The following is an 18,998-nucleotide window of genomic DNA, read 5'->3' as shown; positions in this document are numbered from 1 at the left end:
ACTTGACACACTGTAATTTTATTGGGAAATTGGATAAAAATTAGTAAAAATAAGAGAGAAAGAAAAAAATAGATCCTAAGTATCCAGTATGATCTCACATTCAGGTTTTCCCCTAAGGTGCTAAGTCTGTGCTGTTTAAATGGACAATAAGCGGTGTTTCCAGCTGCAGGAAAACACTTGTATGTGTTGAAACATATATATGCCAATGTATGAATTTGCGTAGTCAGCAAATGTCATTTCCAGCTCACTCCTTAGACCTTACTGATGTTTTTACTTCATGAACAAGTTAGAAAAAGTGCTGTGTTCATCGGTTGCCCTTGTTTTATGGTAAGCAATGTATGTAAGTAATTCATCCAGGATGTTTGCGTATCAAAAGTAGGTCACTTTCTCTGTGCCAGTACAAGGGCTAGTGTGACTACTTCCTCAGGTTCACACTTATATTTCACCAACACAGTATACATTTGAGGCCCTAATTACATAATCCCCACTTCAAAGGAGAATTATTCTGCCAAATGGATATTCAAGGAAGCGATGGTTTGTTTCATTTAGGGTTTTAGCAGTATTTCACCTAGGCTGTCTGATGAAAACAAATCTTTGAATAAAGTGCTCTTTTGTTTCTCGAGATTCCCATTGATGTTCTTGATGGTTTCTTGTACTACAGTTGAGGAGCTTTTTATCTTAGGAGGCAGGAGCATTTCTATCCAGCAGAAGAAGGAATCCTTGCCCTAAATATGTACCGTATATACTTGAGGATATGTACAGTAGATAACTTTTCAAGCGCCCCAGCCCTGAGAGAAGCGATCGTTTTGACCTAGTAACTATTACTCACTCGTGAGTGCTCTTTGCCTTGGTAGGCTCTCTTTGTCCTTTTTAGTTTTCCTCTTTCTTAGCTGTTCTTGGGCAAAATTATAATCAAGAAATGAAGGCGGATTAGAAACAGAAGTTTGTAAGTAACCTCTTAGATTCCAAAATCTGCTGTATAAACTCTTGCCCAAAAAACCCTTATCTACCAATGTATATTTCCCAGAGCCTCAATTTGTGATTTTAAAATTGCCAGACTCTGTTCCAGCCCCTGAGTCAACAAGCCAGCATGTGGTCATTCCATTGCTGGGACCGCCTCAATTGATTTTGGAAGCTGGTCACAGACTTAATAGGTAGCCTGTGGTCCTTTTACGTCTTGTGTTTGCACGTTGTGGGAAAGCAAACATCTGAAAAAGAGGAATCATCCTTTTGGCAGACGCTGCTCAGAGAGCAGTAAGCAGCCTTGGCTGGCTGGCACTTCCCGCTGCACAGACACAGCTACGCCCCCCCCACCCCAGCTCTGCAGAATGTCCTCCAGAAAACCACCCTGCTCTCCTCCCCACTGCACAACAAGACCACGATTATATTTTTCTCTGTCATCAACTTTTCCACGGTCTTCCCTACAGAATGTTTTACTTATGTGGCATCAAAGGGGCTGTTATCTATTATTCATGACGAGTGTTGAGTTGAGTTATGTCTGTCTTCATGTTGGCTCATGCTGTGTGGCTCCGACTGGTACTGGGAATGCCGTTCTCTTGCCTGCGATGTTACGGCGTTAACCACTTGTGACCCGTACCGTCACTTGCACCATTCCGAGTGGCCGGTCCTCACAAACCAGGCAGTTGCTGGCTGGGTTTTAAACATCGTTTTTAAAATGGTATCGTATTATTTATGTACATGGCTTAAATAGCCAAATAGCCCTTTAAAGCTTGTTAAGACAACAGCAATCTTTACGTCTCACCCTCTTCTCCAGAGGAGCTCACTCAACTCTTTAAAATGATTCCTTGAAGACATACCTTCACGTAGCCAAATATCCTTTCATGGCCATGTCTGGAATTGCTTTTGGAAGGATTATCTACTGACTTTCTACCATGAAAGATACGGCCTGCGGGTGCCGTGAGCTATCTGATGCCGCTCTTCTAGCCAAAGTCTCTAGTTCCTGCAGAGGCCTAGGGAAGAAAGTAGCAGGGGTAGAGCACTACCAGCAAAGCCCGGGGTAGAGCGCCTTCTGGACACGAGATCCCTGTGCAGTGCCGTGAATCTCCTGGATCCACAAGACAGCTGTGACATCAGAGGACCAGCAGCAGCAGAACCAGGAGCCAGAGCAGGAGACATCCCAGCCCACGGAGCACATAAAGCCGAGTGCTTTGGGTCAGGAAGGTGGCTTGTGGAGTGAGGTACCTCTGGGCACTTAGAATTGGGGAGTGAGGCTTGCTGACCCATGGAGCTGGAGCCGAGTGCCTTTGGTAGAGAGGCCTCCAGGGTAGTGGCATGCCCTTTGGGCGTTTATTACAGCCCTGAAAATTTTTGTAAGATGCCCTGACCGACCAACAGCATCCAGAGCATTTCTCACCTGCATTGTAAGCTGTTAACTTCCTTAATAAGCCCTTTAATTATGAGTACTGCCCGTGAGTTCTGTGTGGCCATTGCAATGAATTATAGAATCGAGACTGAAAATTACAGCGTTGTTTGTGACAGAACACAGAATCAGGCGCTAATTCACTGGCCCCGTCCATCTGCAGAGGCCCTCCTGTATGCTTTCATTACGGCTTTCCTTTGACCAGTGACTACTGTGTCTATGAGTATGACTTGGTGCGTGCTAGTCACTGCTTAGGAATGCTGGGGGTGCAGCCACGTAAGCAATCAACTTGCCATGGAAGGTTGGGGACTCAAACCCCCCCAGCAGTGCTGCAGGAGAGAGGCTGGCTGATCAGCCTCTGTAAGGGTTGCAACCAAGAAAGCCCTTGATTGAGGACAGTTTTCTCTCGCTGGCTTGCTGGGGGTTGGAATCAACAGTACCCAACCACAGCAACATTTACAGCTGAAGCGTGATGCTTTTCCATCTCCTTTTCTGCACATTCCTTGATTCAGTGAATTATCTTTGCTTTTTACACTAGTTTCCTTGACTTGAAGCCAGGCGGCCTTGAGCTTTCCTCGTGTTATGTAAATGCACTCACACAAATGCTTCAGCAATTCTTTAACGTTGAGCAAATTCAGATATTGTATCATATCAAGTTATTATCATTATACTGGAGAACTCCATCGGGCCGCCCTCTGGGCCAGCCATAGGGCCACAGCAAAGCCTTCCTCTCACCAGGATCACCGAGCGCTGTGACCACTTTTGGTTCCCCTTTCCCAGAGTCTTATGTCTGAGCTCTATTTTTTGGTTTTTGTATTTTCTTGTTTTGATGGAGGGAGGGTATTCTTCAAGAAAGATTATATGTGAGAAATTAGTTTTGCGACTCAAAATATGTTTGTTCACTTCTTGCCCTCGATCGCGTTTGGCTGGTTACTAAAATTCTGGGCTTTCCCCCGCCCCTCAAAACTTTGAAGTAATATTTTCTAGTCTGATATTTTTGTTGAGTACTGTCATTCTGTTCCTTGATACTTTATATGTGACTTGCTTTTTTGCCCTAGAAACCTGCAGATAGCGTCTTTGTTCCCAGTGTTCTGGAGTTTCACAGTGATGAATGGGTCCACTTTCATCCATTGTGTTAGGTGCCAAGACCTTTCGTTTGGAAATGCAGGCCCTTTGGTTTTGTGAAACTTCAAAAAGTAATTTCCTTTCCTCTGCTTTTTCATTTTATCTTTTGATAATGATTTCAATATTAGATTGCTCAAGCTTTTCCATGATCTTTTTTGCTTTAATATTGTAGTCTCTGACTTTTTTTATTAGGAGAGATTTCTGCCTTTTAAACATCTCCATTGTGTGTTTCACTCCCAAGGAGTCCTGGTCTCAAAGTGGGTGTCGTGGTAGTGGACCGCTAACCAAGTTTGGCAATTCCAACCCACCAGCATCTGCAGGATTTTTAGGGATGTTCCCAAAGGTCTTAGGTTCATACCTTCCCCACTCTGGTCACACTCACACCATTGTCCATAAAACAAAACAAAACAAAAAAGATGGTGCCCTTTGAACTCAATCTTCAACCAGTTGCCTTTAATCCCATCATTGGTTCTGCCTGTCTGCATATATATGGTCCTAGTATATGGTCCCTACTTTGTTAAGATCTGAGTTCAAACTGACTTACCACCAGAAATCTCTCAAGTCGAGACACAAAATCATTCATACTCAGATATCTAACTTACGTATGTAGTAGTTCATTTATTCCTTTGACATATGCCATTGTGATTGTTATAAGGCGCCGTGGCAGCACAATCATTAAATGCTTGACCGCTAATCAAAAGGCTGAAGATTATAAAAGAAACATCCAGTGCTCTGTTTGCAGAAAGATTGCAGTCTTAGAATGCCCTGGGAGGCCACTCTACCGTCGCATTTGGTCACTGAGTTGAACCTGACACCAACTGTGTTATGGTTGTTCATGTATATCCACGTCGGTAAAAATAGATAGAATATGTACAAAGCTAATAGAGCCCCTATTTACTCTTTGGGCTTCTGCAGCAAAGTTTCTGAAGCCTTTTCAGAAAGTCTGCAAGTCAAAACTGTTGTTCTAATAATTCCCAGCTCTCCTCTGCCCTTTCTACCTGTGTGTGACATCACAACAGACTGACCTCAGCCACTCTGAGAATCCTTCTGTCATCTGTAAAGCCAGGTGCTAAAGAGATTTGCCAAAATGCCCATAAGTACCACTTTTCAGACTAGCTTTTTGATGTTACTGCTTTTGTTTTATCAAGTAAATATTTTAAAGTTTTGTTTTGATTTCTAATAAAGTATCCATCAATATAATCACTATAAATGAAAACTATTTGGAATCATCAGTATTTTTTAATGAGTGCCAAGGAGTCATAACCCCAAGAGGTTTGAGAACTTCTATCTGACATGATAGATAGTATACACATAGAGGTTTTGTGTTGTGTTAACTAGTATGATCTGTTTTATCTATAGATTCTAGTACCCATTGTAATGGCAACACAGAATTCATAGACAAAATTTATGATTAAAGGGTTTATGAAGAAGGTTAACCGGTTGCATGCTAGTGAGAAATGCCCTAGGAGACAGCTGGGTGTCAGCTGGGTGTTTGAAAGCTCTTTCATGGCTGCTAATAGATGCCAGTAGCCTCTACCCGAAGGCATTTTGCTCAAACTCTTGGGTTCCACTAGCCCATTTTCCCTAGTTAAGGGCCCAGAGGCAGCCCACTCCACAAGCCAGCCTCTTCCCCAAAAGCACTGCTATACTTGCTCCGTGGCCTGGGATGTCCACCATTGATTGTGGTTTATGCTCTGGCTTCCTGGTTCTGCTGCCGCTCCTCTGAGATCACAAGTGTCTTCTAGATCCAGGGGGTTCAGTGCACAGGGATCTCAGGTCCAGAGGATGGACTCCACTCCTGGCTTTTGCTGGTAGTGAGATTCCCACCTCCTGTTTAGCGGGATGACAAGCACAGTGAGTCCTGGTAACAATTACTCACAAGTGTATCTTATCAATGTGTATCCTGTCAGTATCTTACCCTGCCTTCTTAATGGGATGAAAACTGGAAAAGGCCTTTGGCAGGAGATTTACTGAAATAATCTACTGCCCCCGCCCATTTATGCTGTGTTTTACATACTGTATTTAAGTGTCCTAGAACAATTTATCTTGTACAAGAGATGTCCTTCTGTCCCTGTCTTTATTTTTTGTTTATATTTATGTGCCTTCACTTGTTATTTGTAACTCCAATTGGATCATTCATCTGAGGAGAACCAAAAATTTTAGATTTTTATTGTTATATTCTTTTTATCCCCTGGAGGATTAAGGTTAATGAATTACATTGACCTATGTAGATCGGAACAATCACAAATGTTATTATGTGTTAAGTGACATAAAACTACTGTGTGATCCCCCTATGAGTATAAATAAATGATTGGCTTGCATAATCAGTTAGGTAAGAACTTTTAGCACACAAAACTCTGGTAGAGAAGCTATTGTCCTCTGACTTTTAAATGATCACACTATGAAAAAAAGGGTGAACAACGGAAATGTACAGCTAGTTTTTTTAAGATATATAAAAAAATGAATGATTAAGCATATATATATATATATATATATTTGTGTGTTGATTTTTTTTTCCTAGATGAAAAAGAGAAATTCGAACCCACAGTCTTCAGGGATACACTTGTGCAGGGGCTCAACGAAGCTGGTGATGACCTTGAGGCTGTAGCCAAGTTTCTGGACTCTACGGGCTCAAGATTAGATTACCGTCGCTATGCGGACACGCTCTTCGATATCCTGGTGGCTGGCAGCATGCTTGGTAAATCATGTGTGACAGCATCATCATACAGTATATCGATGTTTCATTCTTTGGAAATAGTTCCTAACAAGATTTAGATAGTTGTTTTTATTCGTGTGCAGTTATTAGAGTTGATTAAAGCCTATGACTGGAACTCAGTGGCTTTGAGTTCCAACTCTGACTGTGGTAATGTGGCTGAGAAGTGATTGCTGCCTTGTGGTAAAGGCATAGAATTGGCAACCTTTGTTGCTATTACACCAGAATTGGCTACTTTGTTCCAGCTGAAAGGCAGCTTTCCCCAGTGTCCCTAATTCTTCCATGTTCTGGAGTAGACTTAGGAGAAATAGCTTTTGCATATGTCATTCAGATGATGATTCCAGTGTATTTTATGATACCCTAATCCCATAGACACTTTCATTTTAACTTCAAACCCCCCCTTTTTTGGGGAGCTAGGGTCAGTGAAATGTTACTGACAACAAATTTAAGAAATATCTATCATCCAGTTAGTACCATTTAATTCATGGACAATAAAATATTTAAGAAATAGTTTAAGAAGCACTAACTACATAGTATACAAAAAGTTAATTCAGGAGAAGGGAAATGCAATACAAAATATAGGGGTATAAGTATGTGGGATGATTATGTACACATGGTACATATATAACAACATATAGGGGACACAATGAAAGCAAACACTCAGATGTAAGGACTGAATCACTGAAAATAAAGGTTACAGACGATACCCTCAGGAACATCTAGGTCAATTGGCAAACACAGTTCATAAAGATAATGTTCTCTATCCTAGTGTGGTTACTGAGTATCATCTGGGGTCTTAAAAGCTTTCAGATGGTCAGCGAAGAAACCACTATAGGGTGTCAGGGTGACCTGGCTGCGACATCTGTCACCCCATTGATCGCCAGGGTTGATTCAGCTGATCTGTCAGGCTAGGCAGGTGTGCCCTTTCTCCCTCACAACTCCATGTGTGTCCCTCCTGAGGCTGCATGTGAGGTTGAAGAGGACGACGACCTTCCCTGATAGAAGGAGGACCATCCTTCTGTCAAGGGCATATGTGTAGCTGCGCTGCCCTGCCAGAACCGCCAAACAAGTCTCAAGAAGCCACTATTGGTTTCTTCCCACCTGGAGTCTAGGAGAACAGAGAAAAACAGAAACACAAGGAAGTCATCAGTCCAAAGGACTAATACTACAAATGAACCACAGCCTCCTTTTATTCTAAGACTAGAACTAGGTGGTGCCCTGCTACCATTTCCAACCACTCTGACAAAGCCCCAGTGAGCCCGAGTTAAAGTAAATACACACTCACATTGTATTGCTAAACTTTCATTGTAATGACTGTGTGGTAGGCACATAGCGTAGCTGAAACCATCTGCATCTGACTCCGTTCCCACGCATGCATGGTTGCAGAGGAGAACGGCTCTCCGTGGGCTTTCCTTGACTGTGAGCATTCAGAAGCGATCACCAAGCCTTTTTCTGAGGTGCCTCTGGGTGGGCTCAATGCACCACCTCTTGGTTAACAGTCAAGCACATGCTATCTGCTCCATCCAGGGACTCCTTAGAAGTGGTCAGATCCCGGAGGACAGTGGTTTTCAATTTCCTGGGGGGCATTTAGATTTGTGGGAAAGTGGTTTCTGTGTTACAAGGTCTTACAACTGGGGTCCGGTGTGCTTGCTGTTCTGCTGTTGCAAGGCGCCTTTCAATACCTGGAGGAATTCTCTGCCAAAATGCAACCAGTGCCTTTTATTAGGAAACACTGTTTCCATCTCTCTACCTCCGCATGTGTACCTCCCTCGAATTTGAAGTGGAGCCATTCTCTTAAATGATTTTATTGCAAACCTTTTGTTTGAGTACCTAACCCCATTTACCACCAGTCAGTCCCTATGTTCTGCAACTTTGTGTTTCACCATATACTGAATTAAACTTGTTATTGTTTATTAAGTTGTGCTTCCTCACTGATGATAAATCAAATTCAGATAAAGAAGCTGTACGTAAGATGCCAATACGCAGAAGTGAGCACTGTTATTCCTTCTAAAACTATCTTTAATTACTGAAATACACATTGTGTATTCTTGAAATCTACAAATATGGCACTGTACATAAAAATATTTCACCATAAATGAAAAGTAAGTCAAGTATTTCACAATAATGGAAAATGTTTATCACTCAATTGACAAAGATTTTTAAAAATGGACAATACCTACCTACAGTTGTTAAAGATATAGATACATAAGTACTTATGATTTGGGCAAGCATTAATTAGGAAATTCATTTGGAGGTAGGGCTAATTACTTTTTGTTTTACTCTCCATTTCACATAGATAGGTAGATGTAGATAGATACTTGAACTGACTCATGGATTTCTTGCTAAGTATATAATCAGATAAAAGGACAACAATATGTTGGGGGGGGTTTCAGTAAGGATGATAGATTTTATTGATGCCATAATAAGCATCCCTGAAGAATAATTTTCAGCAAGTTATGGTTCTTACTAAAGGCGGGCTGCAGGCGTCAGTCTCGTGGACACTCTAGCCCTGAGTGACTGCCTAGAAACCCTGTGGCGTCCTCTGCCAGAGAAGCCAGGATCAGAGATTTTCTCTGGGAAGTATTATTTTAAGGCATTTGTGTCTGTTTCCAATATTCTAATAAACTGAATTCAAGGCAATTCAGGACCTGCCTTAAAAAGCATAGTCAAAGTCTGTTAGTTTATCATCTCTGGCTGGGCATATTGTGACATACCAACGGTTAGAAAAATACCATGAATACAGATGGGGATCTTAGAGCATTCTTCAGCCTCGGCGGATGAATGAATTCCATCTCTTGGTGGCTCGACAGGACAGATTAGACTGCTTCTTGGGATTTCTGAGAGTGTGGATGTTGAGGGCAAGCGCAGCCAGCGGCTTCTTCTGCAGATTGAGGGGGTTCAATCTGTTGCTGTCCGGAAGAGAAATTAGGCTTGGAGCCCTCCTCCAGGGTTTCTCTCATGTGGTTACCTGAAATTTGCATGGACTCTGCTCCTGCCTGCTGCTCACAGTCATCCACTGCTTAGAGCCTTCCGTCCTTTCTAGTTGAGTTTGCAAAATAAACGTTGAGTAAGAAATAGCTCTTCAGCGCAAATGTATATGCCGAGGCAATAGCAACAGTTACAGGCAAGAGTAAAGCTGGAGAGCCTGTCCCTGGCTCTTTTTCCTTCCTGTTCCAAACTTGGTCACTGATAATCTCCGCCACTTTTGGCTTCTGCTACCAGGTGTCTCTTGTTGATTCTCAAGTCTGTCTCCAAGATCGTCTTCATCCTTCCTGCGCTTCATGCTCACGTGTCGCAGGAGTCCCTCAAACATGGCCTAAGGCACTCAGCTCGTGCCCACCTTCTCTGTTTAGCAACCTAGCCCCGGGAGCAGCTCCATCCGTCGTGTCGCCATCTCTTTCCAGCCAAGTGAAATCCCCTCCAAGCCTTTATCTTTTTAGTTTCCTGTAATGTCTTTTGAACAAAGCTCTGGTGGCACTGTTGGGTAGCACCTGTGAACTACAAGATGGGCCATTCCAACCCCCCATCCCCACGAGAGAGCGAGGAAGCGATCCACTCCCATAAAGATCCAGAGCTTTAGAAACCTGGGGTTACCGTGAGGTGGAATCAGCGCATCAACAGTGGGTTTAATATTTTTTGAATGTGTTTGTTTGTTCTTTCCTCCCATGACCTTAGCTAAAGCTATTGCTGTTACTATCTGGATGTACCTGTGCAGTTTCCGAAAACGGGCTAGGTTGTCCTTTGACTTCCAAGTTTTATATAAAAGTTATTTTCTTAAACTAGAATGTTCTTTACTTCACTTATTTTCTAGGTTAGCTCTTGTTAATAATTGAGGACTCTGTTTAGATGTCAATTACTGTGGAAAATATTTTCCTTTTCTCTATTTGATTTTGTCTTTTAGAACAGTGTTTATCAACCCTGGCTGCACATTAGGCTGCTCATGGCTAGGGAACTTAAAAAAAAAATAATGCTTGAGCCTCACCCAAGACCAATTATATCAGATTCTCCAGAGGTAGACCTGGGAACCGATTAAAAATTTTTTTTTCTTTAATTCCCCCTAGAGTTCTTCCATGTAGTCAGAGTTCATAATCACTGTTATAGAATTTTACATTTCTAGAGGAAAGGGTCTGTATTATTTTAAACCCTCACAGAGCTAGGTACTCATTAAACTATTTTCAATTTAATGAATGGAATTAACAACAATGTAGGTTATTAGCCACATTGACTTCCCAGCTCTTATTAAGATCATGAGTTACTGATTACATATTTGGTTTTCAATTCCATAAAGGTCTTACTGAAAAAGAAAAGGGGGAAAAACTGTTTCCTTTATATAGCATAAAACTAAAATGTGGGGCATAATCTATCAACATTTAGAAATAGTGGGATTGCTAAAAGACAAAAATAAAGAACCAAACTCACTGCGATCAAGTTGATGCTGACTCACAGTGACCCTATAGGACAGGGAAGAACTGCCCCTGTGAGTTTCCAAGACTAACTGCTGACCGGGAGTAAAAAGTCCCATTTTTGTCCCCAACAAAATAAGGACAGTGATTAAGAATAGCAGTTATGGAGCAATGTTTTAACTCTATCATGATGCCTTTTAAGTTGTAAGTCGCTGAGCAGAATAGCTGAGAATGCCTTCTGTGTGTGTCCTATCAAGGCAAGTCTTTACATTGAACCACAGATCTGACATGCACGGTCTTCCCATCTTAAGAAGTAGGCAGGCATCTTTGATTTTGCTTAGTTTTAATCTAAGATATAAATCAAAAGAAAACAATAATCGTTAAAAAATGAAGACATTTCATTTTTCTCTTAAAGTACACATACATACAGGTGCTCACACTTTGTGGAATCTGGTAGACATGGGTTTGAATTTGCCTTCTTATTCATTAGCTGTGTGGTTTTACCATGTTGTTTAATCTATAAACATCAGTTTCCTCAGTCTGTCAATGAAGAGCAATATAAGTACATATTTCATTTGGAGTCGTTATGAATGTTACGTGATATACATGAATTGCTTAGTTATGAGCATACAATACTAGTATGATAATTATTACTCTAGTCAATGTTGACTAACTGTAATAACATGTTACATTAGAATGTAATAACTATTGTTCCATATGCTAGGTATTATTTTTATGCCTTGTAGTTCTAGATCATAGGCAGTGTCTACTTGTATATGGAAGGCTTACAAACCAAAAATTTTAAAACAATTTCTTTTTACTTCAATTAATTTTATAGTATTATTTGTTGCATTATCATATAATATTAGAAGGCTATACTATTAATATATATCATTATAATCAGATGGTGACCATCATTTAAAAACTAATCTTAATTTTTCCAGTTTTCCATATTTAATTGTAGACATACATATTTGATTGCTTACATTTGAAATGTTGAAATATATTTTTAACACTTTTAATCTTGCCTGAAAATGTATTTGTTTTAAGGTGCCTATGTGGAGTTTCTATATGTTTGAATTCATAATGCAATAATTTTAAAATAAATATAAAGGACTTTTTAAAAAGCCAGATGTAGCAAAATCTTTATAAATGCTAAAACCAAGTTTTATTTTGTAAACGAATGCAAGTTTTAAAATTTTTTAAAATTAATTTCAAAATCACGCTTTTCAGCTATATTGTTTCTTTCAGAGATAGGCCAGAGTTTTAAGAAAGATTATTATCTTGATAAATTTCTGTTCCATGTGATTCTGTTCATGACAAAAGGCTGAGCTAGTCTTGTTTATAAATTAAGCAAGTGAAAAGAGATTCCTGAAGGAGCTGACTTGCATAAAACGAATTTACTGTACAACTGTAGGCTGGACTCTGAAGGCCCTGGATGAGCTATTAGGCTAATGAAAGCACGACTCGATTGAATCTTTATTTGTGTATCTGCAAAACATGTTGGCTGTATGTATCCCGTTTCATCTAAACATCTAAAGTCATAAGCTAAAGGAAGGCAGTTATATATTTGAACCAAAACAACAAAATGTCAGAAGTGAATGAGGGTGATATTTCCTTTTTTAACTTTTGTCACTTCTGTAATTTTTGTGTTTAGGACCAGACCAAACTCATTGCCATCAAGTCAAAGTTGACTCATACCGACCCCAATGTATGGTTCTGAGACTTTAACTGTTTATGGGAGAAGAAAGCCCAGTCTTTCTCCTGTGGAGCTGCTGGTGGTTTCCAACTGCTGACCATGCAGATCACAGCCCAATAAGTGAACACTATACCACCAGGACACAGCCTGGTAAATGTAAATATTCCAACAAACATTGGTCGAGTAATGAAAGACATTAATACTTCTGTGATTGCTTTTATATATGACATTAAATAAACTTTTTAACTCAAGGTTTTTTATTCATTTTTAACAATATTACTAATATTTATTTGACTATAGAAAGGGTTCTATTTTAGCTCTCTACCTCCAAGATATAAAAAACAGTAGTGAATTGGTTCTTCATTGCTTTTCATTATATTAATGTAACCTAGTGTAAGGGAGAGTGTTGAACAACCATATAGCGCTGGGGAGTCAGAAATGGAATGAGCATTGTTATGTGACAAGGACGCGTAAGCAAACACATGACATGTACCCACCTACACACAGGCTTCATTGTGTGCCGTTAAGTGTGACTCTGAGAATGTACATCTACTGGTACTACTTGTCTTCAGCGTTGTCCTGACTGTCATTCCCTCTCCTTTCCCAGCCCCTGGAGGAACACGCATAGATGATGGTGATAAGACCAAGATGACCAACCACTGTGTGTTTTCAGCAAATGAAGATCATGAGACCATCCGGAACTATGCTCAGGTAGCATCTGTACTGGGGTGGCATTGTGTTAGAAGGGAAGCATTTGAACAGGATTTAGGGAAATGTTTGATGAAAAATCCTAAACTTTATAGGAACATTAGGTAGGTCTTAAACAAAAGAAAAGATACTTAATTGCATCCATCTTAAAAGTATGGACATTGAAACTACAAAAAAAATAGGGTTTTGTTTTATTTTTTACCTCTCAGCTCCAAGAAGTATTAGAGACCAGATGGTCACATAAATTGCTTGTGGGAATGTAAATTAGTTCATCCTTTAGGGAGAGCAATTTACTTTTAAAACTTAATCTGTGTATCTTCTTTTACCCAGCAATTCCAATACTAGGAGTCCATCCACCAGATAGGCCTGTACATGTGTGATGTACTACACACATGTAGTATTCCTTCTAATAACATCAAAAGGTGAAAGCAATATATAAGTACATCAACACCATAAAGCTTACTGTTGAGTAGACTCTAACTCAGTGACCCTGCAGGACAGAGTAGAACTGGCCCGGAGAATTTCCATAAAGCCTTATGGGAGCAGATTACTACATCTTCATCCCACAGAGTGGCTTCATGGATTCTAACTGCTAACCTTTGGGTTCAAGTTCTAGCCCCTAACCACTGCACTACCAGGTCTCCTTAAGTTCTTCAATAAGGGACTCATTAAATAAAATACAGCAAATCATATTAACAGACTCTCAGAAACTAAACTCATCCTGACTCATAGCAACCCTATGCTCTGCAGCAATGAAAGGAGCCCTGGTGGCTGGGTCAGATAAGGGTTGGACTACTACCAGCAAGGTCTGCAGTTCAAACCCACCAACTCTGTGGGAGCAAAATGAGAGGCTATAAGCTCCTGCAAAGGTTTACACCCTCTGAGCCACTAGGAGTTGGACTAAGCTCAGTGCCACCAAAGCAGTGATTTTGTTTTTTGTTTATGTACCAATTAAAAACAACCCGGCAGACGTGCAAACAGCCGTCCAAGACACAACAATTGGTCTCTATTTGCCTCGAGCAGCAGAAAAGGAGAAGGAACTGGAACGCATGGCCAACCGGCACCTTTGCCACGCCATCAGAACTGGCTGGTGTCTGTCCGCAGCCTTTCTGAGACCGCAACCCTGCAAAGGAGCAACTCGCCTCATCTTTCCTCCTTAGAGCAGTGGTAGCTGTGAGCTGCTGGCCTTGGGGGTTAACGGTCCAGTGCTTACCCTGTCGGTCCTGTGGAGTATTGATTTTTTTCTGGTTTCCTAGCTTATTTTGTAACTCATGGAAATGGTATATTGAAGAAATGTTTCGGGTCAGACTGTAGGTTATACACAAAACCTGAACTAGTATGGGTCAAGCTGGGCTCAAAATTTAAGGAGTTGCTCATTCTTTGGCTCATGAATATACAGGTCAGAGCTTAAGAGTGAGTAAGGCTGACTTACCTTTGGGCCAAGATTTAAAAAATATCCTTGGGTGTCATATACCTGGGCCAAGGATGCTGAAACCCCCACCCCCCCATGGACAGAGCTAAGGACTCACATTATCCTCTTTAAGAACAAGAGACAACTTGACAAAATTCCTCCTGCCTTTACTGAGAGAGGGTCAGTGCTGTTTTGATCAATCTGATCCAGAAGCAGAACAGAAACTGGCAGCCCCGTTGATGGCGGGTGCACCGTGCAGAACCCAGAGCATTCCCAGATGTCAAGACGCCTCGTCCCAGGAATCTTTTCCAAAATATGATTGCCCGGTATTATTTGCTCTCCTCTCCTCTCCTCTCCTCTCCTCTCCACTCCCCCTCCTCTTTTTTTCAACCAAAATATCATTCTTTTCATTTTTTCTATTACCTGACAAGTATAAGCTAAGCTATACAACCTGTGATATATTTGCTACTCATTGCTTCCATTTCTTTCTAATTTTTCATATATCAGGACATGACAAATGATTTTTCTGACCTGGACTCCATCCGGGACTATAATATGACCAATACGTGATAGTTCATCACACACAAAGTTTACTTTATTTATTCCATGTAGCCAAATTGTCTTTAAAATTGTAATGATGTTAAATGTTAAACAATCTCTGAAGATTTAATTTGAAAATAAAATTGGAATCCTCATGGGTGGTTTTATGTATTATATACTTTAATTTAGTACTTAGTAAATTCTAATCCTAAAAGCTTGTAACTCATCTTCATTTTCTTCCTCAGTTGTCTACCTGCCCCTTATAACTCTAAAATGTTTATTGCAAACCTTTTTAAAGACAGAGAAAATTTTAGTAATAATATTTACAAGAAGGACTTAAAAACCAAGCATAGTTAGCAAAGTCCTAGTGACCTGTAAGAACAGTGCACAACTGATAGTTTAAATGTAATATATTTTGCATAAGGAGGTAAATTGTGCTTAAATTAAGGCTACTTTTAAAATGTTGTAAATCCATTTGCAACAGAAAACCAAAATTGCATACAAGTCACTGAATAGGACTTTTTGAAGGAAATTTCATCTTGAACTAATTCTTTTAACAGTGATGGACTTTATCCTATATCAAAGTTGAAATGTTTGCACAATTTTTCCAACAGAATTTTTGGATAATACAATAAACTTTGTTTCACATCTGACTTTAAAAAGATGATTTTCTATCTCTGCCAGCTTCCCAGTGATCAGTGTCAGGGCCAGTTCTCTAATAATATGTTAGGCGGTTTCCTAAAATCTCACACCTTTAGTGTCATTTCAAATACTTTGCATTGTGGGCATTACATTTTAAACATTAGTCGTCAAGAGCCCGAACAGAAAAATGTGGTCAGGAAGTCGGACAAGGAGAAAGAGAAGCAGACTGGTATCTTTGGTTCATGGTTAGTATCATAACTTGTTAGCTCGTTGGAGACTATTTTTGTAGCCTCTTGCCCTCATATTTAGATATTAACCTCTTGGGGATTGATTGTTCCTTCTTGGATAAGGATAATTTCTTTTTCTGTTAAGAATCAAAATAAGGAGTATGTGAGTACAAATGGAGGTAGCTTGCAAGAGAAAGCTAAGGCCAACTACTCAAAGATTTATTTAAGGCCCTAGAAACCCTACGGGACAGCCTCCTCTGTCCCACAGCATCCCTGTGAGTCAGAATTGGCTAGACAATGATGGGCAATGGGTAATGTAAGTTGGAAGTTACATTAGTGCGATTCTAATTCTTGGTATTTTGTTATTGTTTGTTTTTATCATATTACATGCCATTTCCCTGCCAGAGAGGCAACAGTGTAATTTTAATACTTAAATAAACTCTATCTCGATTGTACTACGAAACAAACACTGGAAGTTTTAGGTGAGGGTAGATCGCCAGGCTGTAAGAAAAGGACCTAGGGAGGGGGGATAAGGGAGGGAGGGAGAAAATGAGGAGCTGATACCAAGGGCTCAAGTAGAAAGCAGGTGTTTTGAGAATGATGATGGCAACATATATACGAATGTGCTGAACACAAATGATGTATGTACGGACTGTAAAAAGAGTTGTGTGAGCCCCTAATAAAATGATGTTTAAAAAGAAAGAAAAGAAAAGGACCTAGGATAGAAAATCATATCTGCCAGCTATGGACATGATAACTATGTACATAATTATTAAATAAAACATCGCTCCAATGGTCAAATCGCCTAGACGTCTACCAACACTCTTGCAAACCCCCCTTGAGGGTTCTGCAGGCCGGCGGCGGGTGCCGGGCATTGGCCTTATCATCACAGAGGTCTATTTTGCACATCCGAGGAAAACATGGCTCATGTCTGCCTAGAGTGGGATCTTCTTAAACTCTCCTCCTCTCCGTAATGCCATTATCTGTCTGTGCGCATAAACGTCTTAATCCTTTCACTTCCGTTCTTCTTAATTTCAATATGTTATAAGTTTAAAATGACATTCATTTTATTTTCATTAGGGTGTTTTTTCTTTTGTGGGTGCTAAGCTTGACTTCGTTTTAGTCTCCGTGTGCATCTTGAGCTTTGTCATTGGGCCACAGGACCTCCTGTGAAAGGCTGACATTGCCCACGTCACCGTGTGAGCACCTTGAAGTACCAATTTTCCTTGGTGCAGATGTGTAGCTACAGTGGCTTTCCACACCACCTTCTGTCTATGTCTCTTACGTTTGTGTGGGTTTCTAAACAGTATGCTTAATGGTTCTGTTTTGCGTTTAGGTCTTCAATAAGCTCATCAGGAGATACAAGTATCTGGAAAAAGCATTTGAGGATGAAATGAAAAAGGTAAATGGTAGATGGATCTGTTTTGTGTGATGCAGTGGGGGCTATGACACATGACTGCATACACACCGGTCCCCTAGCGGTGCCACACCATTATAAATGCACAACAACGAGCGGATCAGACACAGCAAAGCTTCTCTCTGCAGGAAGAGATACGTGACTATTCTGGGCTTTTTAAATGCAAGATAGAATGTTTTGTTCGGTAGGAATGATTTTACAGAACATGGTTTCTGACTTCATAGAATCTGAAATAAAAACTAGAAATATCTAAGAAAATAAATATATCAAGTGATAAAGGGAGATATAGTAAGATAACCAGATTTTAACATTGGTAAAGCGGGACACCATTGACTGGGGGAAGGGGTTGGTGGTTCTTGATTAAAAATTTGGTCTATATGGAGCAACAAAAATTTTCATAGAACATAAAAATAGTATTGTAATTTTTAAAAATTTCAACATAAGTACAATTAACAAATATAATACACTAAAATTGTGTATAGTATTTTATTCTTTGACATATTTCTCATCTGAGTGAATTTTTTTAGTAGATTACTGTCATTTAAAAGGTCATGAAAATTTCACAAGAATTTGTTAAATTATATTTCACACATAAAATGGCTTTCAAAGTCTCAACACTTAATTGTAATTTTTCTGATGTCCACACTTTATTTACCATTAAAATAACACGTTCAGTCACAGCATTAGTTCCTGGTAAGGACAGCGCGTATTCCACAATTTTTAGTGCATCATTGTATGGAACATGGTTTGTTTCAAAATGATGAAATAGTTCTAACCATTTGTTCTCTATTGTGATTTTTGCTGATGCCCAAGATTTAACCTTTTCCTTATCAATATATATTTTTAATAATGATTCCTCATTAAAAAGATCATTTTTGGAAATATTACTATATGGGAAATTTTGAGTAATATGATCGAATGATTTTTGCACATCATTCCAATTAAGTTCTTGTTTTAATGTAACCCAATGAAAATGTTCAATATCATTGTAATATACCGTCCACTCGTCTGAATAATCTGTGTAGGTACTATAGAACTTTTTAACGTGATTCATGATATCTGCACGATTTATTGCACCTTGTTCTTCTAGCTGGCTTATACTATTATGGATAGTTAATGGAAGAAAATTATTTTCTAACCGCTCTTGACACTGAAATTTTAAATTATTAACTTCATTTGGTACTTCAGTTACCTAAAGTTTGTCACCTTCAATAAGTTTTATAGCATTTTGGAAAAGAGCTGCTTGATTGTGTACAAACTCTAGCCAAATTTTTGAATATTCTTTTTCAAAAAGCTCTTCTAAAATTCTAGGACATTTATCCTGTGATAGAAGTAGGATTTCAAAGGATCGTATTTTCAAAATTCTTTCGACAACTGGCAAAAAAGAGCTAACCAGCACGTTTTACTGTATCCAAGTACTTTCCGATTTTTGACTTCCACAGTTTAACAAAATTCTTTAAGCATTTCAATGTGCACAGTGTATATATAAAAATAAAAATATATTTTAATAACAATATTTTCCACATCTACGGGCAACAAATCAGCAGCTGTTTGAATGGCGTTATGTATCATGTATATTCCCTTCCCGTTCTCCCGCCATTCCCTAGCTTGTTGTGCATTCTTTCCAAAAAATCGGGACTTTTTTAAAATGCCACGGGACAAATTGTTAAAAATCAGGACTGTCCCGCCAAAAGCGGGACGTCTGGTCACCTTAAGATACGGTGATTAAGTAA

The 18,998-nt window shown here is 39.7% G+C and overlaps 1 protein-coding gene across 3 annotated transcripts in view; it reads left to right on the top strand.

Annotated features, from left to right (window-relative positions):
- The window catches only part of BZW2 (basic leucine zipper and W2 domains 2), a 66,630-nt gene that overhangs the window by 21,361 nt on the left and 26,271 nt on the right, over nucleotides 1-18,998 (top strand). For all 3 annotated transcript variants that reach the window (XM_075558339.1, XM_075558341.1, XM_075558340.1), the window contains 3 exons: nucleotides 6,027-6,203; nucleotides 12,928-13,031; nucleotides 17,185-17,250. In XM_075558339.1, coding sequence (XP_075414454.1) covers nucleotides 6,027-6,203; nucleotides 12,928-13,031; nucleotides 17,185-17,250 — 347 coding nt within the window. The remainder of the gene's footprint in view (nucleotides 1-6,026; nucleotides 6,204-12,927; nucleotides 13,032-17,184; nucleotides 17,251-18,998) is intronic.

The sequence above is a fragment of the Tenrec ecaudatus genome, chromosome 9 (assembly GCF_050624435.1).
Source record: "Tenrec ecaudatus isolate mTenEca1 chromosome 9, mTenEca1.hap1, whole genome shotgun sequence".
NCBI classification, from domain to species: Eukaryota; Metazoa; Chordata; class Mammalia; order Afrosoricida; family Tenrecidae; genus Tenrec; species Tenrec ecaudatus.
Note: the sequence above shows the minus strand (reverse complement) of the source record. Positions and strands in the feature narration are given on the sequence as shown.